Here is a 27623-nt window from a genome sequence, read left to right on the forward strand (position 1 = left end):
GTTTTTAGCTCCGCGAACCTATTCACTGCGCATGCGTTATGGACGCAGCGCAGCACAGCTGTTGAAACCAGTTTTTCCCCCAACGCTGGGGGGAATTTAGTGAAACGTTTGAACTCCGATTTCGCGGGCTTTTTTTCATCGCGTTTTTTCCAACTTTATAGGTTGAATTGGCATTTTTTTATGATTTGTTTCGGTAAGTGCATACCGAAAGGTATCAGAATCTGCAAAGTTGTCTTTTTTGTCGCCTTGAGTCTTGAGTCTCAACAATCAAGTATTTGGGATAACTGAAGTTTTGGTGAAGATACATAATTAACTTGCTTACACTCTGCCACACTATTCGAAAGTCTTTCTAATTAAATACGAACTCCCACATAAAAGGTGGCGCAATACACCCATAAAACACACTAGAAATCAGGACAATGCTGGAACGAGCTTAATATCAAGGTTTTTGTCGAGTACTTTCAATCACATGCAAAAGAGTAGCATTGACACGCCAACTGCACACTGACCAATTGGCTCTTGTTAAGCTCTTACGATAATGACTTATTGCCGCTGACTTGAATACACGTCAAGGTTAATTAACGTCTTGCACAAACAGAGCTCGCACTAAGCAAATAGACAAAGACTCGAGGCACCGTAGCAGGGACAACAGGCGATCACTGTTTGATTGACACCTACAAGTCAGCTGATTATGAAAAAGAATACCCAAAATGTGCACATCACTTGAAATACGAAAACCAGTACAAAGTACTGCAAGATACCTATCAGGCACAACTATGGTGAACAGATACTGGGTAAAACTACAGGTGAAGTTTACCTGTAACGTTTCTATGCAAAGGAAAAGGGTAAATAGATCTGTACGGGATACACCTAGGGACTCCATGAAGTAGAGAATCCTGACAGTAACTGTTTACTACGTCCCACAGAGAGTTACCTGTGCACGAGGAATGGCCGGTACTGAATTTAATAGCTATTTAACGCAGGTAAATATGTTGCTTATGTACCTAAGGTATGAGCCTGATTGAAGACAGTCCCACGGGTGAAACAGGCCAGGGTTGTGTTTCTTGAAAGGCTTTAAACTGTTGTAACACCATCACAACTAAACCAATAGTTAAAAGGTAAATCTGTACAGAATGAGGGTGAATGAATGACCTTACGTTCCACGACCATGTAAGTATGAATGAGGATACATGAATAATATATTATTAATGAGAGGCGAAATACGTACTTTGTAACAGAATGACATTAATAATTCGCAAACCAAGACTAACCATTCGTCGTGCAAATGACGTTAGTGTCAAATCAGGTTTTGCACGTGATCACGTGATCTTCAAATCGAAGTTTTCTTCATTTTGCACATGTTTGCATTGGCCTCAATAATTGAAAAACAAAACACTTTTAAACCACAGTTCTAACGGTACTTTAAATGCCACGATCCTCAAGTGTGCAACGTGAACGTGCCATTGGCATGTTGCTAGCGGGAAGATCAGTTATTGACGTCGCAAGAGAAGTGAGATGGAGCCGCCGTACTGTGTATGACTTGTGAGGTCGTCTACAACAAACTGGCACCACTTCTGATCGCCCAAGGACCGGTCGTGTGACGTCACGAGCAGAAGACCGTCAAATCGTCAAATATGTCACCTACGTGACAGATTTCTGCCTGCCACTCGAACAAGTGCTGAGATGTTTAGAGGTCGACTGTCCTCACAGACCATTCGAAATCAGTTGCAGGCTGCCAATCTCCATTCTCGACGTCCATACCGTTCCCGACTTCTGGAAACCTCACAGCTGCTGCTTACCGTGACCACGTGCTCACCCAGGTCTACAGTTCCAGCATTATAATGCCCGGCCGCATACCGCGATGTTGACACGAGATTCCCTTCAAAATGCTGGAATCAGCGTCATGGGCTGGCCATCTAGGTTCCCTGACCTTAATCCGACAAAGCGAGTTTGGGATGCACCTGGGAGAAGGCTTTGTGGTGTTAGGAACCAACCTCAGAATTTGCAGGAACTTGGCGCTGCCTTGAATGAGCAACGGCGTAGAATCCCCGACGACTTGTTCTCAAGCATCGGGCCGTTGATTAGGAGACGGTGTTTGGCAGTGGTGAATACGCAGGGCGACAATACACAATATTGAACTAAGAAATTTCGATTTTTTATTCTTGTGACTTGATATTCTGTATACCCATGTTTTGGAACGGCAGTGTAATCTAATGGAACTGTGTGGCACCGTCGACGACGTCACTGTATCGAGTACATTACACAAATTTCAGCAATGAAGTACTAACATTTTGACTATCTTACCGTCTTTTGTTCTTTTATAGTGCCCTGAAGAGAGAATGTGAAGTTTCTCTTTGACTCAGTATACTCTCTGTGTACGGAAAGAGCACAAAACTACAACACTGTACAATTAGCGGGAAATAGGGAGAAAATTACATTAGCAATGGTAGCGCTGTCGAGAAAGAGAGCGCTGCATGACACAAATATGCTTGACAAATCTAACTTGAACATTCTAGTAGTGGTTAATTGTTCAACGAAAGGGGAAAGAATACCTCACAATAGAATCTCAAACCTTCACTCACGGATATTGTTTTTGATATTTTTACAGTGTGGCAGAAAAGGTCATTTTTATTAAAATGTTTCTTCGTCTCGGAGACTGGTCCAACATGAAAGTAGGACCCAGGCATCATGAAAAGATTCTCCAACTTTTCTATTCCACGGAAAACTGTGGGAAATATCAACTCAGCAAACAAATTAAATCGGGAGAAATGTTCCAGATAGTAAAGGACGTCAACTTTATACCGTACAGGAACATAGTGAATATCGGATGAGCCAATATAGAACCCGTCTCTCTCCTTTGAATTGATGAAAAGCATCCTTGTGAAACTGTCGTATCTGTGTCTGTCCACAGCTTTCAAAGCTTGTAGACCAGCCTTGTATGCCGGCATACCTATTATGGGATGCTCAACATTATGTCCAACCTCCTTTTTAGATAGCTGTACAACTTTTCCACGATAAACCCAAATTTTGTTTAGCGGCATCTTGTGAATGTTCCACACGTTAAGCAGTACATCGTCCCCGATGTATAAGTAGCCGTCAACTCGAAACTGCATCTTCATCACTTGTATCAAACAGTGTTGAAAAAATGTACCATGCTTGTGGTCAACTTCCATGAAGGTCAGGGGCTTGGGATGTAATTTGGCGTAGGTGTGGAATTTAGTTTTATTGGCCCCACAGTAGACGATGTGAGGGAAATGCATGCCGTACATTGCCTCCAGAAACTCTAGGTTCTCATAGTGTGGAAAGTTAAACACTATCATTAACACGATGTTTGGATACGTTATGACTGACTTTAGTTCTGGCGTCGTAAGAGACAGATTTGTACAATATGAAGCTACTTGAGCGGCATATACAACAGTGACTGGTGACTGTGTGCCTTGGGAATATACCTGAGGTGGGTTTTGCTCAGCTGCCCAGAATGTGAGACTGACCTGTTGATCCGTCAGACGTGTTTGGTTCGGCAGTTTCTCCTCTAGTATGTATTGGGCACCGTCTTTCAGAGAACCAGAAGAAATTCTTTGTGGTTCCTTATAACCAAGTGACACAAGATCCTTGATCCAAAGATTCGTCAATCTTGCATCCCTATCTTTCCAGAAGTTTTCATATGCCATGTCAGCTGACAACTGAGAGACACAAGCAAAGAATGTCAAATCTGGCCCACATCTCCATTTGGTCAGAAAATCAAGAAGTCGTTCTGTCTGGAAGTACAGGTCTGTCTCTTCTTTAGCGTCGCTTAGGTAGGAGTGGGAATTCCTCTTCTGGTAAGCATTTGGTGGGAAGAATCCAACGTTTCCTCCTATTTCCCACAGCAGTCTCTGAGCCCAATAGCCTCTCCAGATATCACACACTCGGAATGTCGGAGTGCTTGGAATCAGGAGTGCCCAAAATGCATCATACAGAAAAAGGGTATTCTGGGAGTTAAAGGGAGAGAACACGCCCGCCGGAACAAGTGCTGGTGGAGCTCTCACATCAAAGGTCACATTCAGCTGAGAACTGGTTTGTTTCCGGGTCAATCTGAAAATAGCGTCCATATCCGGATCACCATTGACCACACCCTGCTGAATAGATGGAGTTTTCCAGTGATTTAGTAGATACTCTGATGTCGGCCTTTCCCCTACGGACCCAAGTGGATAGCCTCTAGGCCACAATGTCGGCTGTCCAAAATGACGATAGGGATTAAAGAGTTTTTTCCCTCTGTACAAGATTCCCCACATTGTTGGATCCAGTATGAAGGATTTCAGACGATCAAGAGGACGATTGTCATCATCAGTCTCATAAATAACAGTTGCACCATGAGCTATAGCAAACAGATATCCCACTGTTTTCCTGGCATAGCTTCCTTCCGGCACAAGAGACTCTGATTCAAAACCGAGGCTATGTTGATCTTCTAAGCTTAAAAATACACAGTTTGGATGCCTGAAATGGTAACATATACTATCATGTAGGTTTAGTGTCAGAATTAGTAAACGGCAATACATATGCATATATATTGTCATGTATTCACTAATAGAAATCATTAATTTCTCGATCATCACTAACTTTTACTTTTACATAATTATAGACCCTGACATTACCTCCAGTCCTTTGGAGTCTTAGTGTCTCCGACAACAACAACCTTCCATCCAGGTATCTCTGCCATGAACTTGATGTCTGGTGTGGGGTTGAATATGGTTGTCACAACTATCCATCGATCTGACGAAACTGTGCTGAACTTGTCCGGTAGCCTAGAAAATAGATTATCTGAACAATCTTCTCATTGTGATTAAAAGAAAAGTACCATCCAATCCATCCAAACACTCGCCTTCCCAACGTATATCCGTATAATGTATATACTGTCACTTTGGCGGGTCTTAGCGCTATATTAAATGAAAGGGATGCCGCGGGTTCAACACACTAAGTTCTTTTCAGGGCAAATGCAACAATGATCACTGTATCTATCCCATTACAAATTTGCACACTTTTCAAGCAAATAGATTTACCTACGAAATGAGACACGGAAGAAGTACGTTGGAGCTAGGGTCTTCGGAAGCTCGAAAAATCATGATTTCTCGATTCCGAACCTAAATCCCTGATATTTTGTAGCAATAACTCACCTTTTATTGTGAATTTAATACACCTATAATTTGTGTATTATTATTTCACAGAATACACAAATGATGTGCACCAAAACACGTGTCAGCGCGCTCATTATTCTGAAGACACATACACCATATCGTCATAAACTTTCGTCAATGAAGTCCAAGTCTAACCCTGAACTTCACATATGAAATAGTATGTATACAGTACAACATCAGTTTTGATTAATCGGGAATATTTTCTGGGTTTGTTGTTATCACACATGACAAAGTTTTCGCCATATAACCAATGTTCTGCAATTGGTTACACCCAGTCATTATCCCTGGGGGTAACTTAAGGCATTCACCCGTCACGTCGAAAATGGGAGTTTGATTTCCCACATGGGTACAATGTGTGAAGTCCATTTGTGGTGTTCCCCGCTACAATAATGTTGGTACATTGCTAAAAGGGGCGTAAAATCAACCTCACTCACTCACTCACTCACTCATCTGACAAAGCTTCAAACGTGCATACGTCTGCATCAACCAGTTATTTAATGAACATTACTAATCCAAATTCCTTGATCAACCTTGATGTCAAACCCTTGTCGACGGTGTCACTCTTGGTTTTCTTAACTGGACCATCCAAATACGTGTAAACGCCCAAAAGACACACAGAAGCGACACACAGGATTATAAAAACTGACTGTCTCCGATGCAGAACACCCATGTTCATTGGACCTGCAGCAAAAATAAGATTGTCAGTGAGGCAGGACAACTAATGCTAAAACTGAACCATTTTTTACAAAGTACGTAGATGGTTTTATTGTTGTGTCTTATGAAGGGGAAAGAATGCTGAGTTTTGTTGCTGGCTCTGTAATACATGGACCAAAATGAACACATTCTTTTTTCAAATGCATTCATCAAGTCTGTGGTACAGACCCTGAAGCAAATATATCTATGAAAGCCCACGCATGTCTAGAAAATGTGGGAAGTCTAGATTTCCTTTGCTTCTGAAAATTAAGAAAGTCTCAGAGCTCCATTTCAGTTTATTATTATTTTTTATTACAGAGGGTTTTGTTCAGTAAAGCACTAGTAGTTAGTCTCTGAGTTAAGAATGGACTTTAATAGGTTTATGGTTAATGGACTGGGTTTACACATTCATTCTCAAATTATAAACACAAAAGATACAAATAAACAGACCCCACATTTACATTGTCACGTGGTGTTTTCCATGAAACGGACAAGGAAGCAAAATCTTGTACGGAACAAAATTGTTACAATAATAAATAACCAAATCAATGGAAATAAAATAAATTATATAAAACTCAGCGGGTTTCGTGGGTTTTAAAATAATGTAAATAAAAGAATGTAACGGAACGAAGATAATGTAAGGAATAGTCGAAAAATACTAGTAGACAAACTACAAAAATAAAATACCCCTTGGCTGTTAAATGAATTAACGGTATATTCAACCATTCGAAACTTGAAAGTGTATGAACTTAATGTAAACAACACATCCCGGGAGTCACGTGTCCGGGAATTAATAATACTAAGGAGGCCACACCTCCCACAGCAGTCAAAATGTGATACATATAAGAATGAAGCTACATCCCTTGCAGTGTAAACGTATGTCTTGACTTTAGACGATTCCAGTAATCCCCTTTGTAAGAAATCCTCAGCTGAGACTGTAACTTGATAATGTAAACATAACATGTCGGAATGACCTTGACCTTGTGCCGTAGCCCTGCAATCCTAAAATGCTTGTGAAACTCAAATTTGCCACACCAATGCTAAGCTTGAAAGCTCTATTTATAGGTGACGTAGAGTCACATGATACACTATCGTGACGTTAGAATATCCAAGCCAGCGCAGATTCTCTGGGTGAGAATGACGGACCTGCTTGGTGTGCCCTGCCTGGGACAAGACGCTTGCGTTTCTGGGACGGTCCTGACAGTTGATGCCCAGGAGACGCTTCAGGCAGTGCATGAACTCCGGGTAGTAACATTCTCTGTAGGTATACTCCAGTCCCTCATCGTTGGCTTGAGCGAAGCATTCATGCAGTTCTTGCATCAGTGTTTTAGCCGTGTCGATGCAAGGGTGGCCCTTAAAGCGATGGACTCGTTTGGGGCAGCATCTCTAGCTTGCTGCTGACCCGGGAGTGATCAGTGTCACAGTCAGCACATGGTAAGTGCGAGTGACACGCACATGGTTGAGCATGGGTCTTTTGGTGATGACAAAGTCCAGCTGGTCCCAGTGTTTGGATCTGTGGTGCGTCCAAGGCACTCTGTGGTGTGGCTTGGTAGTGTATAAGGTGTTGGTGATAAGCAGGTCTTGGTAGGAGCAAAGCTCAAGTAGCCACTGTCCGTTCTCGTTTAGCCTGCCTACGCCGAAATGCCCAATGTAGGCCAAGAGGTGCGTAAGACTTCCCTGCCAGTACGTAACCGCTCCATCAGCAAGACCCATGCAGTGTCTCGTAGTGGCGACACACGGGAACTGGGCCTTAAGCTGAACCTCCAGAGGAAGACCCCAGACATGTGGCATGCAGGCCCATTGGCACCCTTGTCTATGGTAGCATAACATAACCAGTAACCCTGATAATTATGGACTGGGGCATTAACTTGACATGTACACTTAGTAAAGATAAATTGTTTACTTCGATCCTCACCCAAAATCTAATAAGGTGGGAAAATATGTGAGATGTGTGGATGGGATGGAGATGTGCGGATGTGATGGAGAAGATGTGTGGATGTGACAGAGATGTGTGGATGTAGTGGAGAAGATGTGATGTAGATGTTTGACGTGATAGAGATGTTTGGATGTGCTGGAGAAGATGTGTGGATGTGACAGAGATGTGTGGATGTGATGGAGAAGATGTGTGGATGTGACAGAGATGTGTGGATGTGATGGAGAAGATGTGTAGATGTGATGGAGGTGTGATGAAGGTGTATGGGTGTGATGTAGATGTGTCAATGTAGTGGAGAAGATGTGATGGAGATATGTTGATGTGGTGGAGATGTGTGGATGTGATAGAGATGTGTCGAGAAGATGTGATGGAGGAGATGTGTGTATTTAATGGAGGAGATTATGGATGTGGTTTAGAAGATGTGATGGAGGAGATGTGCGAATGTGGTAAAGATGAGTGGATGTGATGGATGAGATTTCTGGCTGTGATAGAGAAGAGGTGATGGAGGTAGTGTGTGGATGTGATGTAGATGTGTGGATGTGGTGGAGGAGATGTGTCTAAGTGGTAGAGATGTGTGGATGTAATGTAGATGTGTGGATGTGGTGGAGGTGATGTCTTGACATGATGGTGAATTCGAAGATATCAGGGCGTGGAGAAAGATACGTTTGGACGTGGTAAAGTTGTGCGGATGTGGTGAAATGTCTTGGATGCACGTAGTGGAGAAAGACAGCACGAAATATTTATGTCTAACTTTGACTGCTACGTCCTTATTGCACATAACCAGCGCAAGATATCAGGGGCGTAGGTAGACCAGTAGGCTGTCCCCATGCCCCCTTAACCCCACCCCCAATTCTTGTAAAGATTACGTTTTGCACATCAATTAATTATTATGACACTTTTGGAGTCACATATACAGGTCAGGCCGACAAGAGCTGCCACCTCCGTCCAGGATCGCTAAATCCAGTTGAGACAACGTTCAAACCCCACGGCCATATCATCCACACAGAGTTCTGACTCTGACCAGACAGCGAGCAATTGCCTAAGAAAACACACACGTTTTGCCAGAAGACCAGTTCAACGTCACACGGTTCGGAGCATGAATGTACTCGACGTCACATTGGACGTGTTTGACAGAAATTCCTCCAGCAAAACAATGTTCAGATGTTATCTTGGCCTTCTCGATCACCCCATTTGTTCCCCACTGACCATCTATGGGATACTCTTAAAAGACGCTTGTGCCTGCACTCCACTCAAACATTCCTCAAGACAGCACTGGGCATCTCCATGTTTCTAAGGGTCACCGCTGCCAGGAAGCTATCGATATGTGATGACACTAGATACTTACATTTTACTCTGACTAAGTGGCTTTGATAGCTCTCTGTGGTTTAGCCTAACTCTTTACAGATAATTATGTTTTGGAAATTTGTCAGGTGATGATTAAGCAACGGTGTCATGTTTGAACCAGTTATATTCACTCCGAAACAGTATGTCAAGTTTTTTTATTTTTCTTCTTTTTTTATAATACTTAATCTAAACAAAACAGTTGCTTTTCATGCATACAGATATGACTTCTTTCATTGACATTCTAGAAATTGGGTAGATAGAGTATGAGGACTGTATACATAGATCTTAGAATCGATGTCGAAAGGTCGCTAATACGAAAAAAGAAGTTGTATATCCATAAAATAGTCCTCAAACTACAGATATGCCTCAAGATATTATAAAGTTCAGAGCATTGTCATTGTCATTATCAGTTTCCAGATCATATCCAGGGATGCAATAGAAGGCATTTTCTGATTTCACTTTATTTAGTATAAGTAAAGAAATAATCACATGAATTTTCAATTTGGTGCCCTTAAGAGCAGACTGGGTTTTCTGAAGCGTATCTGTGAACATTGCCCCAGTTAAGATCACTGCATCCTATTCTCAGTCGACTGTGAATTATCTGTCAATTTCTACTACATGATATACATCAAAGTTAGCATTATGTTTATCTTGTTCTTGACAAGGGTTTTGAAATCAGGTAGAGATACACAATTTCAAACGTCAACAGACAATGACCTCCAGAGTGTGATTGTGTCTGGGATGAATGTTTTGGCATATCTTGGTGTTTAGCAGTATATGCTTCCCAGATTAGTGCTATAACGTAAGGGATAACTACTATTTTCCCTGACGAATTGGGGTAGCAGATGATACATTTTGTAAAACATTAGCTAATTTGTAGTATTTTCTCCTTTCACTCAACGAAGTGAAGGAAGTTTCGCCATATTTTTTTCATGATTTGTTTCACGAAGAGCACCACATATTGTTCTTAGGGCATCTAGATGTAATTTCTAAAGGAAATCTGTACAGTTGTCCCAGATGTGAGAACAATATTCCAAAGAAGGGAGTATGTAGGATTTGTACATAGTCTCTAGCATTTTTCGAGACATCCGATATTTAAAGCTTTTAAGGCAATTTATCACGAGACTAACATTTTAAACAATTTTGTGAATGTGTGCGTAACATGAACAGTCGTTTTGTTGTAGTATTCCAAGGTGTTAATGGATTTCAACATCTTGGAGTGCAATCCAATTCATAAATAATTTCGGCTTAGGGTTGAGAGTATTTCTGCGTGTGAACTGCATAGTTTCTGGTTTGAGGGATTAAAACTAACTTGCCACATATTTGTTAATATTTCTTTTATTCCGTTATGTTAATTGGCTGACAAAAGAGTGCTAAGGTATTAGCCGTTATTTTCAGAATTTTGCTACCGATTCCATCTGGACCATCTTTAGAAGCATCAACTGATTGATTTGATGATACCCTCATTTCCCCTTGGTTAAAGAATATATCTGAACATGAGTCCCTTTGGACGCGTAGTTCAATGTTAGGTGGACTAATATTATGATTCGGCACGTTTGATTGTTTGAGTAAGTAATCGTTAAAAGCATCAATAATTAGGTTTTTGTATGACCCTGATGGAAAGATAGATGTACTTAGGTACTATTTATTATTTCCTCTATGCTATGGGCATGTTTCTTCTTTGCAGATCTAACGGCTGCGATAACTTGACTTCTCTGAACTTCTCCCAATCACTGGCTAACTTTCTCCTTTTTGCTACTTTTGTTGTTGTTGTTGTTGTTGTTGTTGTTGTTGTTGTTGTTGTTGTTGTTGTTGTTGTTGTTGTCGGTTGCGCTTCCTTATAAATAATCGTATATTATTATTCAACCACACTCAAGTGGTGAGTTGTGACTAATTTGGGAGGGGGCGGATGAGGATATGCAAACATACGTAAACCCGGTCGTATTTCCTACTGTGTTTACGTTTATTTCAATAGTGTACTATCCGGCCGCGTGTCTTGTGTATGGTTAACCGATAACCGGAGATTAAGTTCCGTACCTAATGTTTGGACTTACTGAATAGCAGTTTGGGCATGCTCAGTTCACGATTAAGAAGTGTGGGCAATAAGATTATATATGTGGTCATCGCAAAAATATTTTCACAAAGCCAAAGATCAGTTTTACTAGAAACTGAACCTGATCATAGAAATATGAGGTAAACTTTGCAAATTTAAGGCGCTATTGCCAAATTTATGATTTTCTAAGTCAGCTAAATCATTTCAGGATCATCATGTACGTTTGGTTGGCACTGTATCGATGAGATATCATTACAAGGAAACGTAAGTTGGTCGTTTGTACTTTCATCAGCATGTTACATGTTATCAGTTCAGCAGTAACAGAAAACAATTTTCTTCAATGTTCATTCGTCGATGTCAATGTTTGGTCGAATGTTTTCTGAACCTGTAGCAGAATACCGTAATCGCAAAGTGAAACGTTTTACATAAACATTTATCGAGACACCGGGTTATAAGAAACGTGGTTACGTATAGCGCATCCTCAACGTAAATTTCTTCATTTCGTTGTGGCAGAACGTTATACAATGGCGCAATACTAACTGTGTGTCTTGATGTTACCAAGATTCAACCTAAACATAAACCTGGTCATGCACGATTTTAAATATTTGGCCCGAATTTCAAAATGGGAATACAATTGGAGATTTCCAAGCATTTTGTTATACGTTAATATGATTCTTAAAGGGGACAGTTATCTCACCACTAAACTTTACATAAAGTATAAATAAAAACAACCAAGAGTTGCGTTTCTTGTATAGAAATTGTTTCCAGATCACACTGAAAGAGGTCAGTCTCACATTCTTCTGTACAGGAAGCTTCCAACAACTTTGTCAGAAGGACAGGATGCCTTAGAAATAGGGCAGGGAACATATTCAGCTAAGCAGGGTGATGCCTGTTTACCGATCTTTTTGAAAGAAAATATGTGTACACCAAAAAGGGCAGGCTGCAAAATAATAAGAACAGGGCAGGACGGGACGTTGCACCTTGCTAAAAATGTCCGGGGGAACACTTGTATGTGATTATCCTACGTTCAGTGTTAGTGTCGCACATTTCCCTACAATGAATAGAATACCCGTGAAGATTCTGGGTAGAATATGCCTTCAATAACCCATGCTTGCCATAAAAGGCGACTGTGCTTGTTAAAGGGGACTAACGGGATCGGGTGGTTAGGCTCACCGACTTGGTTGACACATATAATCGGTTCTCAATTGCGCAGATCGATGCTCATGTTGATTTTCACCGTATTGTCCAGACTCGATTATTTACAGACCGCCGCCACATACCTGGAATATTGCTGAGTGAGGCGTGAAACTAACCTGACTCACTTACTTAAAATGGGTAGGAATTGTCCACTTACCTGTAACTTCGCGACATACAGAGTGTTCTGTGTACGTGCAAAACGGTGAAGTCCCCACTGTTATATCAGGAATAGGTCGTGACAAGAATCGATTAATCCTTTGGGATGTATGATACTCAAAACAATACTCGTTCCGTTCTGTTCAAGCGCATTTGCATAAATATGGAAACCTTTTAGGGCCATGCTTTTTGTATTTTCCTTCTTGAAATTTCATGATTCTACGTTGAAATTTCACGATATATTTCACGAAAATCTTGACATTTCAACAGCTTCCGTAGTTTTCCCCAACACGGTCACAACAGGACAGTTTATGCATACAAAAGGGCGACATTCATTCTCATGAGGACGTATTGTGACATAGGTCCTAAAAGGGTTTAGGTAAATATCAGTGACACGTGTTTTGGTCCTAAAAGGCAAACCTTCTGAGAAATGTGTCATGAGCATTGTGAGGATGTCGATGCTGGGGAATAACCTTGTGGAACGTTGCAGAGCAATGTGCACTCGTGCATACAAATGTTTTCATGGTTATGTTATATAATCAAAACATTACTCTCCAGAAAGAACTCTGCGCTCATCACAACAACTATTACTTGCAGTCCCAAGGTATAATCTAAAATCATTTGGCTCAAGGACCTTTTCATATGCAGCAGCGTCTCTGTGGAGCTCTCTCCCCGTTGAGATCCATTTACTTCCACGTTACAAGTGACTTAAAACCATTTGAACCTGCCAGCTGTGTACATTTCAACTGTAGCACAGGAAGCGCCTTGAACATATCCTTGTGGCGTGGAAAGACGCAATATAAATAGCCATTTATAATTATCATAAGTGGGTGAGTTTGGCTGTTTTGACAATCGACACGGTGTTTTGCACCTGTTCCAGTGACAAGCGTACATTGCGAGATAAATTGCACAGCTAGTGTGTGCTTATATCTCGATTCCCGTATATGTCTATGTTCCTCTGAGTGCACTAGTACCAGTCCGTGATGATCCGGGTTAGAGTGTGTCCTCAGTATCCCATGCTTGTAGTAAGAGGCTACTTTCGAGATTGGGTGGTCAGGTTTGCTGACTTGATTGACACTTGTCATCGTATCCCTATTGCTTAGATCGGTGTTCATTATGTTCATCACTTGATTGTCTGGTCCAGTCTTGATTGTTTACATATTGCCGTCATAAAGCTTGAATATTGCCGAGGGCGGAGTTAAACATCAACGAGTCAAGCATCCGCTTGTATCTATGTGTGTTTGCGTCTCCTTGTGTATACCTGACCCTTGTGGGTATGTGTGAGTTTGTGGGTACGTGTTCGCATATGTATGTGTCTGCTTGTCTCTGTATGCCTGTGTATGTACGTGTATTTGAGTCTTTTCTCTGTATACTTTTCTTTGACTGCCATATAGCTAGCATACTGCTGAATGCGGCGTAAGACTAAACCCACTCGTCCTTTGTCTTTGTTGTGTGTGCGTATTTGTGTATCCCCGTATGCCCTTGAGTCTCAGGGTTTGGCACTGTGTGTGTCTTGTTTGTCTGTTAGTGCATGGTCATGTGTAAAAGATCTGAACTGTTTCAGATATTAGTGTGTTTTGTGACCTCAAATTTGTGATACCATTTATCTTGATGTGCACTTCGACTATCAACGTCTTAACAATAGCGAGCTATATGGATGTCTTTATTATGCATAACACAGCGGTTCAGAGAGTATGCTTTTCTTTCAGGTGAATGGAAGGGAATTTTAGGGGATATATATGTCAGACTGTGTAATCAGTCATTTTGTGAAACTTTCAGTCAGTTGGTTAAATGACTGTTTTTGGTCATCAGTTCATGAAATGACTGAAATTTGGCCCTGGAAGTTACACTGTCTGACTGAAATGGCTGTTCGTCGGTGAAACTTCATATATGACAAAACAAAACATTGTTTATTTCATATGCAAGTAATCAGATAACAATCATTATTCAGAGCCCATACACAGAAGGGAAGGTATTGCCATATACTATGATTAATTAATTGTTACAGCATTTTAAGCTATTATCTCAGTTTGAAACTAAAACACCTATTTGTGTAGCACCTTTTAAGTCCTGAACAGCCACATTTGACAAACCCCTGCCTACCAGATATGGATGACATGGAAACTGCTTCTCGCAAGAAAATACATGTGTCTTTGTTAATATCTGTGGTTGTCAAAAGACGCCCAGAGCATAGCTTTGAATAGGTTTATCTACCAAGCCCTTGGTCATCGGTCTTTTCCTCTTTTTCTGGCACTCTTAGCAAAGTCATTTTAGAAACACTCAACTCTGTCACGCAAGGTATTGGCATATTAAATACTCAGTTGTTTTGTCATACTATCTTGGAGTTAAGTAAGAAACCGTTCCTCGATACCGGTATCCAAACTGAAGGTTGGAAGAAAATGGTTCAGGTGGCGTTTCGGGAGATGTTTTCATAACTACCTATTCCTACCATTTGAATCTTCTTCGGGAAAGAATTAATCCCCGAGAAGAAACGAAAGGACAGCAGATAAGGATGTTGTGATAGCTATGTTGCTTCAGAGTACACTCCTGTGATCTCATTGTAAGACTGAGCTAATTATGATGTTTCATAATCAAAACCAAGTCCAAAACCTCCTCTCTTCTTCATGTTACATGTACGTGCAAATATCGTTTTGCCAAATGTACTAAGTTGCCTTTCAGTACCAGAAATTATGAATATTGGCAGCATGACTGAAGTAATGCCGATGTGACGATAAATATTGAGTCACTCACTGAAACACTGGTCTAGGTGCGTTTGTTATGTCTGTTGGAACAATGCAGTTGACTACAGTCGACTTGGTAGTGTTCATCTGGGTCAGGTCTGTCAATATTTTAAACTGACGTTGTGTTGTTAACTTTCATCAGCTGATGAAGATAGTGTTTCAAGTTCCGATTCCAATACGCACTGACGATTTTCAATCCATTAATTTCTGATTGAAGGCCAACGCAGCCATTCGGCATACTAAAATCGTTAATGTACGACAGTTGGTCTTGTAGTATCCATCAAGGCAAGGCCATCCAACACTGTCAATATTTGTGGAGTGACACTGTATTGTTGGCGTTCATCAGCTGTTTTTGTAGAGTCAAAGCTAGTGAGTGAGTTTAGTTTTACGCCCCACTCACCAATATTCCAGCTATACGGCGGCGGTCTGTAAATAATCGAGTCTGGACCAGACAATCCGGTGACCAACATGAGCATCGATCTGCGCAACTGGGAACCGATGACATGTGTCCACCAAGTCAGCGAGCTTGTCACCGTTAGTCACCGTTTGTCGCCTTTTATGGCAAGCATGGGTTTCTGAAGGCCTACTCTATCCTGGGACCTTCACGGGTCGTCCAGTCAAAGGATGTTGCCAAACCAAAGGGTTGTTCAATTACGTTCTCTGTGCATATCAAAACACCATCCTGGCCAGTAGTGTGGCGATCTACCTTTAGTTGTTCCAGATGTATTTCCTGATTTGTATTGTTTAGTCACCAATCATAAATTAGATTACAACTGAAATGCTGGCTTGACATCTGTGAGAGTTATGTCCTTGTTCTTTTTGCACTCTTTCGTCGACATTTTGTATAATCTAAATTTACTTGTCATGAATGTATAGATTATTTTACTCAAAATATCGTTCACAGTCAGCCGATGTGACAGTATATTCTAATACTCTCAACATTGAAACGTCCCAATTGTACAGTCACGGTACCGAAATCACATGCATTACATTCGAATAACCATTTCTTCTCAATTTCATTGTTAAAGGGAAAGTAACCTTTTTGTCCCGCACTTTTATTTTGCTGAAGAACATGTTCAGCCTCTAACATCTACACATTCTTGTATATTAGCATTTATATGCACAGATATGAAGCTGAAGAAGGTCCATGGTTACGATTTAGTTTCAACGTATTTGCAGCTTTATTTAAGAGGAGTATTTGATGAAGATCTGTTACGACAGAAACGTATTGTTTTAAATACAAATAGGCCTATTTGTCATGGACAACTCAAAGATATTCCAAGATAATATACATATAAAAATTTTGTTTCTACCACAAAGGTCATAAGATAAGCAGACCTCAGTGTTAGTAATATGCAATGACATACATAAAAGAGGTACACATCAGATGATCATGGCACTGTCAGCATTGATCTTCGAAAGTGGGATACAATGAATTGGGAATTGTTTATCGGATCCAAAATACTTGAGAACCCGTAAGAAAGAATACATTAATTAATGAATATATCCAGAGTCAGTCTCATGATATGGATTGTAGGTTATTCCAAATAATATCATAGATAACACAATGGTAAAATATATTATGTTATCATGTGTTCGCGAGTTTGATATGGAGATTTATCATGTGTCCGAGTTAACTATCAAACGAAAACGACAGAAATAAAACCATTTATACAAATTAATCTACAAGGTAGCTGAAACGGCGATTTCTTATTTGTGTCTGAACGGTCTCGTCACCTCGTGCAGACATTCCACCTTATGCAGTGAAACGTCCGAAATCCACACTGTCATTCATCTGCAAACTGGTGTATATTAATGAACTCCCAGCAAAGAGCATATAACAACGTAAGCGACGGCTACTAAGGGAGATGTTACTGTAGACGTGTCAACGCCTATCAGGCGAACGTCAACATATCGGTCATGCTCGCTGCTGGACGCGTCATGGAGGACTCCGAGACCCGTCGAGAAAGCAGGTCGTTTAGGGTCGCTTGCTTCAAGACAGGGCGAGTAGAAGACGGGGAAAGAGAATGTGAATTTATCCTAGTTTATTCTGGATGGCTTGTCTCATACGTCCTTCCTTAGAATCGCCAACTCCCCGATAAACAGAGAGAGACAATAATTATACACTCTCGTGGTCAGAGACGGCCGTAATTTGAACTGCACCGAAGTGACACCTCGACAATACTGTGATCCCAGTGGCTCAGATAGAGTGATTTTTGTACATGTAGGGTAGACTACAGCTCTTGCTTAGTGATAGCGTGGGTTTCCGGAGAGTATCGACTCCAACGGGAACGTAGGAACACCAAATTGTGTGTTCGTCTAGTATTTGTTTAGAACCATACAAACAAGGGAGACAACTTTTGGCATGTTATTACTAGGGACGCGCGTGGTCAGGTTTAACATAGTAAAAAGTATACCTATGGCATACCTGACCGGTTTAAACCAATGGGTAGCTGACATTGCTGTGGAAGTCGAGATAAATAGATATATACCATAAATGTCACCAATATCAACTGATCTCTGCAACATTCGTACCTCAGAGAGGGAATTGTCAAATTACTTTAAATCACTATCATCTGTTCAATATACGCACAGAAGTTGGTCTAGATGTTGGCAGACAAGTTAGATTTTTTAGAATCAATGTTTTCACGGAAAGCCTTGAAATTGTATTTACATATTGACATTATTTCAGTGTGTTGCAAAACCAGGTACTTCAAGCAGAGCGTTAATGCATTGACAATAGATAGTGCAGATATGGAGTTGGAACGTGAATTGGTACCTTCATCAGCTGATGGACGTGAATAATACAACGCCAGACCGAAAGTATTGACAGTAACAGATGAACTCGCCTTGTTGGACAATAAAAGACCAACTGTCGTGTGTTTACCGATATCAGTGTGTCACATGACGACGTCGTCATTCAAGCAGAGTTCATCAGTTGATGGACGTCAACAACACAGCGTCAGTCTAAAATATTGATATACCTCACCCAGATGAACACTGCCAAGTCGGGTGTAGTCAACAGCATTGTTTTACAGATACTATGAAGCCACCAGCTGTCTGGAGAGCGTGTTTTAGTGAGTGTGTGAGTTTAAATTAATCATTTCATCGGCACAAGTACCGTCACATCGTGACGAGAACGGCTAATTATTGTATCAAATATCAATAAGATGTAAAATTAAAAACCTGTTTCAACAATAGTAAAACAAATATATTATCACAAATGTAAATTTAAAACTAGCAATTGAATCGAACACATTATTAGAACATTTCAGAAAGAAATTCATTTGACAACAACATTACGATTAAATGGCTTAATATATCAATATATTTTATCGTGGTGAATTCTATAATGTTTACACTGTAAACTGACCAACATGCATTTGTGATATTTAATTGAATATCTACTTAATGTATGGAACATGGCTTATATAGGGACATTGTATTACGCTGTGCGCGTGCGATCGTATATTTACATTCTCTAATTCACCATGTGATAGGCAAAAGATGGGAGCGATGTGTTCGGAAAGTTTCACAGTGTAGAGTAGGTGAAGTCTCTGGACACTGACCTGGGGTATCCCTTGAAGGTTAGGTTCCGTTTAAACGTGTACGTAATGATTGGTTGCGAAATAATATATTGCAGGATACCGACATGTCTACAGTAACCTCATAATGCGGACCTAACCTCGAGTAACCCCAACGTGATGAAAATATCATGTTAATAGAGTAGCCGTCGCTTACGTTGTAATATGTTATTTGATGAGAGTTCATTAATACAAAACAGTTTTGTCTTTTATGACAGTTGTGGTAGAAACAAAATGTTTATATGTATATTATCTTAGGACAGCTTTGAGTTGTCCATGAAAATAGGCCTATTTGTATTTAAAAGAATACGTTTCTGTCGTAATAGATCTTCATCACAACTAGTGCTCTTAAATAAACTAAAATCGTCTTCGTGGACCTTCTTCAGCTTCATATCTGTGCATCTAAATGTTAATATACAGGAGGGTGTATGTATGTATACAGTATGTATACGTAAATGTAGATCACGGGGACATGTCTCATCAAGTCGTTTCACAAAGCTCTTGTAAGTCTAAGATCTCGTAACATTAATTATTATTATCATGTCACCATTGCTTGACTCCGATATATCTGTAAATTTTAATCGTAAATTACTTATGAAGTTCCCCTATTTTTATGAAGAGTATACTTAAAACATAACTGTGATTTTACAGTGACAGTTCACGTCTTTAATTATTGCACCAGTGAATATATTTCCAGGTAAACATTCACGCGAGGTATTTCAGCAGACAGAATTTAGTGCAAGTGCCATTACAATAATCACCCCTCGACATTAAGCAATTTCTTCTTCATCTCACGTCGTCTGAGTTACATGCTGTTATGACCTCTGGTTTTAGAACCATGTCAAGGACGAGATTCGGGATGCTGACATTCTTTAGTGTAGGTACAATGAATTTAAAATCATGCACATTTGTCAGCTGCTCTTTATCACACACGTTCACCTTAGTGTCCAAAGGGCGAACGATTCGGACCTTTATAATCGATACTATTATTGCCACCACCGTGTTGTTATTGTTCGCTATAATGCTCAGAGGTTCATCTCCTTCACACGCGTTGAGAGCATCTTGACATAGGTTGCATCACGCTCCTCTCATCTTGTAAGGGGGTCGGTGGGGTAGCCTAGTGGTTAAAGCGTTCGCTCGTCACGCCGAAGACCCGGGTTCGATTACCCACATGGGTACAATGTGTGAAGCCCATTTTCTGGTGTCCCCCGCCGTGATATTGCTGGAATATTGCTAAAGGAGGCGTAAAACTAAACTCACTCACTCACTCACTCACTCATCTTGTAAGGTAAATGGACGTTTGTACAGTAGTGCATTTGGCTTATCAATTTCCACAGCATTACAGACTGAATAGTTCTGTTGATGAAGTAATGTTACTATGCTCCAGCCAGTCCTTTGCTAACAGCCAGTGTCCTGTCCGACACAATAGCTCTAGCCATGTACAAGATGATGGCGCCGGAAAGACAGCTGACCAGGATCCTGTCACGTGACGAGTACAGCACCCAAGTCACAAGCAACCTTCATACAGTGAGTTAATATTTAACGTCACATCGGCAATATTTCAGCCATATCGTGACGAGAACAGATATGAGTGAGTGAGTGAGTTAAAATTTTACGTCACATCGGCAATATTTCAGCCATATCGTGACGGGAACGTAACATAAAATGGAATATATGAGTAGTATAAAAACCCGTCGACGAAGGACAGTAAAACAACTAGAACATCACAGAAAAGAATGTAAAACTAGTAGCTATGCCTAAAACAATTTATCTGTAGAAGACAATACAATATAAAACTGGGCTATAGATTGCTAACAACTGAAGGTAGATCACCATACTAGGGACCATGGGGACTTACAGTACCTTTGCTACCTGCATGGCCCCTAACTGGATTTACATCATCCCCTCAGCCGTCAGCAATTTGGGAAATCTAGCCATACAATTACAAAAACCACTTATACTACAATTAAAAAGGTGGAAATTTAGAATTTACTTTGAATGTTTGTGGACTTACGTACCCTCTCAGGAGGACAATAGTTTTACAGTACTTCAACCCCCTTTGAGGATACAGCCACTAACAAGCACAGTTATGAATTTAAACTTCCAATAATAAAATATTTATCTATTTACAATTCGGTCAATAAATCTACTTCTTTTAAAGAACAAATATGACGTTGATAAAGAATCTGTGTGTTGTAAAAAAACTGTCGCCTAAGAACAGTAAAACAACTCGACTATCACTGTTAGAATTAAAACTAGCAAGTTAAGTTACTACTACTAGCACTGTTGGACAACGCAACACAAACACTGGATATAAGTAACATATTTTATAGACCGCGAGGTTAAATACCTGTGGCAGCTGAGACTGTCCGTGCCAATAAACTTAAAATGGTTAAAGAATCGTAAAAGTATTACCACCCTAGTGGGAATTTTAAGTCAATATCGTTATATAATATCGGCAGATACAGTGGCATCTTTTATACACACACACACACACACAGAGAGAGAGAGAGAGAGAGAGAGAGAGAGAGAGAGAGAGAGAGAGAGAGAGAGAGAGAGAGAGAGTTAGTTTCACTGAAAACGGCGAGGATAATTACATATTATCCAGTATAACAGTAAATAAGTGGAACACGTTTGCTGTGCCCCATACCTTTGGTGAGTGAGTGAGCATTTGTGCTCATGTTTGTGTGGGTACCTGTAATTTATATCGAATATGAGTTTGAGTATCTATGCCAACTAAGACTGTTTGTGGAATTACCCCAGAAATACTTGAAGCATTGTAAAAACAACATCTTTCCATAACTGTTAGTTTAATCTTTGCTACAACTGCCAATTACCGCCAGCGACTGACGGGATGGTGAAAATCCAACGAGAGCCCATGTAGATAGTGAAATGTCCCGATAGTCCCGATAATGATAGCGTAAGTATCAGGATTAGAGTTGGTCTTCGTGCTGGCGTGACACATGTCACCGTGTAAGGCTTTTCACCAACACTAAGCCACACGCCATGATATAAACTCTACTGAAATACTGTTCAAAGTTCAAAGGTTAGCCATTTTCTCTATCTTACCCTTCTCTCCCCCACTCTGTCTCTCTCTCTCTCGCTCTCTCTCTCTCTCTCACACGCACACATACACACACAAGCGTTGCTGTTTCTGCCATACACTGTGAAAAGACAAATTTATCTAAAATTCATTTCATAATACTTTATTGAACATGCAAAGAACAAAGACGTACAATACATGATCACACAAAACATAAGTATCAGTTATATCCTCCAAACCCTCTCGCCATCCAAAGTGAGACACTATGCCGTATCTTTTCCTTCATGCAAATAAGAAGACTAAGACTAACCTAATAAACAATCATCAATGTTTGTTACAAGGTACGGTACCCGCCATCCATTGTAAATACAACGACTATGACTGACACAGCCAGTAACCACTCATGCCTGTTACCTGTTTGCCATACGAAGCCCGATGCCCGCCATCCAACGACCATGACCAATATAGCAAATATAAATCATCAATGGATGTTACTTATTCGCCATGCAAGGAACGATACCAGCCACCTATTACACAAAACATCGACTATAACTTAGTTATCATCGTTGTCTGGTACATATCCGTCATACAAGGAACAATCTCCGCTGCTCATTTAAACCAGCTGCTAGCTACTAAAGGATTAACATGCACCGGTAGGGTTAACCAGTCTAGTGGTTAAGGTGTTCGCTCGTCTCGCTGCTAACCCTGGTTCGGTTCTCCATAGGGTTGCAATGCGTAAAGTCCTTTCCTAGTGTGCCCCGTCATGCTGGAAAATTGCTAAAAGCGGCGTAAAACTAAACTTAACCGGAACTGCATCATTCAGTATTTTGACATGTTCGTCAGTGTTTACTGCATTGCTCGTCACGTGAAGCACGATAACCTCCGTGTCGATCATAAAATAACGAAGAAGACTAAAATATTACGTTTATGTAAAACATTATCTGTAGCTTGATATGAAAACTGAAAGATAGTCATCCTTCACTAATTGCACAAAACACAACACTGAGAAACACAGTGTGAGTTGCAGATTATCCATGTCTGTAACATGTTGGTTTCAAACTGTTTCATATCCGCAAGTCCTATAACTGAATCACAATTAGGCACAAAACGTATTGCATAAAGCATCGGCTAAGAATAACTTTACACAAGATCATCAACATATGTTCAACCATTAAGAATAGGGCCGGAAGAGCAAGACATATGCTACTTGCCATGAAAACTGATTCAAACGGTTTTGAAGTTGTTCTTGACAATGACATGAAATCATCAATATCTCTGGTCAGAAGCTGCTTCGTGTTATTCAGCCTTGGCGACAGAAAAGACCGAGAGTAAATCTACACAAGATAAACATTGCCTGTTACTTCTACGTTAGAGAAGTAGATTGTCACATTTTGTTACTGATCACAGACAACATATAATTGTGCTTGACATGAACAAACAAGGTACACCTATTTCACGGGACAACCCTTCGAAACAAGAAACTGAAACACGTCAGATTTTCGTTCACGCTTTGCTATCATGGCTGCCGTTTCCCCATCGTTGTCCCAGGCGTTAATGTCGGCCATCCTCTGTGACAGGATGTGTTTCACTGTCTTCAAATGTCCACCTGAAGAGGCCAAATGAAGGATGTTGCGACCATTGTCATCAACTAAGTCAATCTGACCACCATTTCTTACAAGCAGATCCAATACTGCTATGTGTCCAGTAAACGCTGCTGTCATCAGCGGTGTCATCCCATTTCTTCCTCGGCTATTAATGTCCAAAATGTGTTTTGATATGATATACTGAACAATCTCACTCTCATCAGCAATGGAGGCAATATGGAGTATATTATCTCCACGAGTGACACATTAGCTCCCATTCTCACGAGGAAGTCAAACACCTCTCTTCTTCCATACATTGCACTCCTCATCAAGTGTGTCCTTCCAGCTTCTCCCCTACTGTTGATATCAGTACTGTCTTGTGAAAGTAGATACTTCACCACATTCATGTGTCCGCCCCGAATGGCAAAGGTCAGGACGCTCTTGCCTTCAATATGGCCTGACGCATTAGCTCCGATACACACAAGGAACTCACATAGATCTTTCTTTCCTCCATATGCAGCATACGATAGGAGACTTATTTTTTCATTGTGGACACTTTGCCCGTATTGTTTGAGCACACATTCCCACATACTTTCATGTCCGCCCTTACATGCCCAGTGCAAGGCGTTTTTGCTGTCATTATCATCTTTTGACAGATTAGCCCCTTTTCTGATAAGAAACGTAAATATTTTGCAATATCCCTTCTGTGCTGCCACCATGAGGGGTGTCTTTCCGTGCTTGTCTCCAGTTAATGTCAAAGCCATTTCCTAATAGGCGTTTAACCAGGCGTAGGTCCCCTTTCCTGCAGGCATCGTGAAGTGGGCTGGAGGGAAATGATTCCTCCTCGTCAACGTTTTGCTGAACAGATCTTTCAAGGCCGCTATGCTTTTCATCTGTGGATGTGTATATGATAATGATAATATGCATGGCACCATTCATTGGAGTAAACACGTATCAGAAGACCTATGAAGACCCGGGTTAGACTTGATCTTCAGTAACCTATGATTCTCGTAAGATGCAGTCAAACTCGCGGTTTTTGTTGACACATGTCATTGTATCCAATTTGGTACATCAATGCTGATACTATAAATGACTTGATTGTCTGGTCCAGACTGGACTATTTACAGACCTACGTCATGTAACTGGCATATTGCAGAAACCCTTATGGCATATCATCACAGCTTCGGGCATTGATATCAATTATGTTTAATACAGTCACAAACATGTTGATTGGAAATTGGAAGTGCCAAAGCAAATCTACTGCACCTGTGATGAATATCCCCACTACTGCGTCCTGACCACGCTTCCACACTAAAGAATGGCCGAGGTTGTCAATGAAGTTCTTGAAGGGCATTTAGACGTTGAACGAACATGAATATATGACACGCACAATCAGTAGCGACGGGCAACATCTAAGCTAACGTAAAACCATTTTTAATAGTCAAATTAGGATCCATGGTTCGTGAGACCAATGGCCGTGATGTCGTTGTAAAAAGTCTGGAAAGACACAATCCACTCAGATTGAATCACCTATTTCAGCACGGTTCCCTTGGGAGCTACATTCTCCGCCTCACACGCGCATGCTACGTGTCGATTTCATCTATTCTGAACACTAAAATGTATATTGCACAATTTGTTTGAAAACATAGTCGGTTTTTTTTTTTGCTGTACTTTGGTGGAAAATGCTATGTAACTTCTTTTGTCAGTCACTCTAAGATGTCACATTGGTGAGTATTGCCAGAAAGCCCAATCAATGGTGGAGGTATATGCAAAAATTCGTTGCTCTATCTCTTCAAAGTTTTTATTAACTTTTTAAAATGCGTACGACCCTCGCTTTGGCCCGAGAGGAAAGGCGATGATGGTGAAACGGCACCTGGGGCAGGCAAACCCGTTCGAGTCTTGACAGTGGCTCAAAGGCGATTTGGCCGTAAGAAAGTGCATAGGCTGGTGATTTCGCCTGGTAGCTGCTGATTTTGCCGGAAGCATGATGAAATGTTGGTGTTCTATAGGAGGTGAAGGAGCGGCCCCGAGAGGAGAAGCGATGATGGTGAAAGGGTAGCTGGCGCAGGCAAACCCGTTCGAATCTTGACAGGAGGCTCAAAGGCGATTTGCCGTGTCAAATATTTGCGATTCTCTAAGGTGTGGCGAATGGGAAAGGAGCGGACTATTGCTGTAGTGTCTACAGCTCTTTTCGCGATTTTTGAGTGGGCTCTTTTCTTGCTCAAATACATGCTATAACTGATGGCAAAATGGACATGGGCGTGCAGCCAGGTGTTGGACGTCGATCCCATGGCAACGTCAGGTCTTTCATGCAAGTGCCGATATTTTCATGTATGATACGCCTACATGTATGTCTCTTTCTGCGGGTGCAGAGATAAGACACTTTTGATATAAAATCTGAGGTGTTTTGGATCCCGTCACACGCACGGGGCTTAGTTTTAGGTGGTTTTAATTGTGGGAAACATGACGACAGCAGCACGTGTTGCGCGTGACGTTGAAACCCAAGGCACGGGGCTTCCGGTCACAGTAAAAACAAAACCCGGGGATCTATGTACGAAGCATGACAAGTACCCGCAGCTTGAAGAACTGCCGTAAATCGGGTTAAATCGGGTTTAAAAGCGTCCCGACGTCGATCCTGTTGACGAAGGGTCATTTCTAATGACACCAGCAGATATCCCTGGGAACCAGCTTTACGTCGGTGTGCAATATGTGAATGGGCTGTACATATTCAGAGCCCACGCGACAGTTAAATCACTGCACCCAACGTGTCTTGCCCCCTGATACAGGCCACCCAGACCATGCCGGTTAGTCGCCTGATCCATTTAGTCGCCTCTTATAACAAACATAGTTGCCTTATGTGGCAAGCATGGGTAGCTGTAGACCTGACTGGTCGTTACTGACTATAGCTTGTACTGGTCACCTATGTTAGATGGACTTCTTGTTCCATATTGTTCAGACATAACGTGAACTTGTTGCTCACTGTAGTTGGTGCGTGACACAGACATAAGGTTGACCTGTAACCACCTACAGTTGGTGGTGGGCACAGACATAAGGTAGACCTGTGACTCCTTCTAGTTAGTGGTCGTCAGAGACATAAGGTGAACCTGTGACTCCCTATAGTTAGTGCTGGACACAGTCTGAAGGTGGACCTGTGACCCCCTCTAGTTAGGGGTGGTCAGAGACATAAGGTGGCCCTCTGACTAACTCTAATTAGTCGTGGTCAGAGACATAAGGTGGACTTGTGGTTGACGCGTTAGCGTTAGATGTATGTCCCTATCAGTACCACTTGTATCATGTCTAAGGTGGACGTGAAGCATCGGATAATGTGCACTGGTCTAACACATGAGGAAATCCTACAAGGTGATAGAGGTCGTCACGACATACAAAATACGAGCTGTGCCATCCCGCATAGAAAGTATATGAGACAGAATGTTGGAAATACCGGCCATTACCTTGGACACAGACTTCTTTTCCAGATCGAGACTTCAAACATCGTTGCCCAAAACTGCAAATGCTGGATGTACAGGAACCAGTCGGGACCTCGAACATAGAAAGAATAATTATGCTATGTTGTCCTCTATAACTCATGTATCAATATCACAATTTGGGTGTGTATTTATGCTCCACTTCAATCATCAATATTCAACTGAAACTGTTTTGGGTAATACCACATGACACATGGCACATGACACATGACACATGGCACATGGCACGTTGCACGTGGAAGTGAGTAAACATTCAACTTTCCCTTAATGTGTAGTGACATTACGCCAGTGCGACCCTTCAGAATCGGCATTTGAAACAAAATCGAGAATGCCCTTTTTATGATTTCACAGCTTGTTATACACAAAGATGTGTAAATGGTATTTTAGTCGGTATGTGGAGGATACTCGCGTCAGTGACCGAAAGTCTGACAGATACATGTGCCCATTTGGAGTTTAGGTTTTCGTTAATATTCAGGTTAACAAATACTATTCACATCTTTAAAATACATTTTTTTAAAACTGATAATTATAAGTCGAAATTCAGTATTGATGTCTGATCGTTATGGACAGACTTCTGGACACTTTTACTTACCTGGGAATGATCCCTTGCAAGAATGACATACCCTTTCTCCTTCTC

The 27623-nt window shown here is 41.1% G+C and overlaps 1 protein-coding gene across 2 annotated transcripts; it reads right to left on the minus strand.

Moving 5' to 3' along the window:
• Positions 1-1987: 1987 nt before the first annotated feature.
• On the minus strand, positions 1988-27032 carry LOC137255970 (uncharacterized). 2 transcript variants are annotated; one of them, XM_067793591.1, is made up of 4 exons: positions 26954-27032; positions 5705-5855; positions 4635-4784; positions 1988-4452 (listed from the first exon to the last, which is right to left on the minus strand). In XM_067793591.1, exons 2-4 carry the CDS (start codon positions 5848-5850, stop codon positions 2523-2525), a joined length of 2226 nt encoding a protein of 741 aa, XP_067649692.1. In that variant the 5' UTR covers positions 5851-5855; positions 26954-27032; the 3' UTR covers positions 1988-2522. The 2 variants fall into 2 exon arrangements, with proteins under 2 accessions (XP_067649692.1, XP_067649691.1); XM_067793590.1 differs by having other exon boundaries at positions 1988-4476.
• Between the last annotated feature and the right edge of the window lie 591 nt (positions 27033-27623).

The sequence above is a fragment of the Haliotis asinina genome, chromosome 11, assembly GCF_037392515.1.
Source record: "Haliotis asinina isolate JCU_RB_2024 chromosome 11, JCU_Hal_asi_v2, whole genome shotgun sequence".
NCBI lineage: Eukaryota > Metazoa > Mollusca > Gastropoda > Lepetellida > Haliotidae > Haliotis > Haliotis asinina.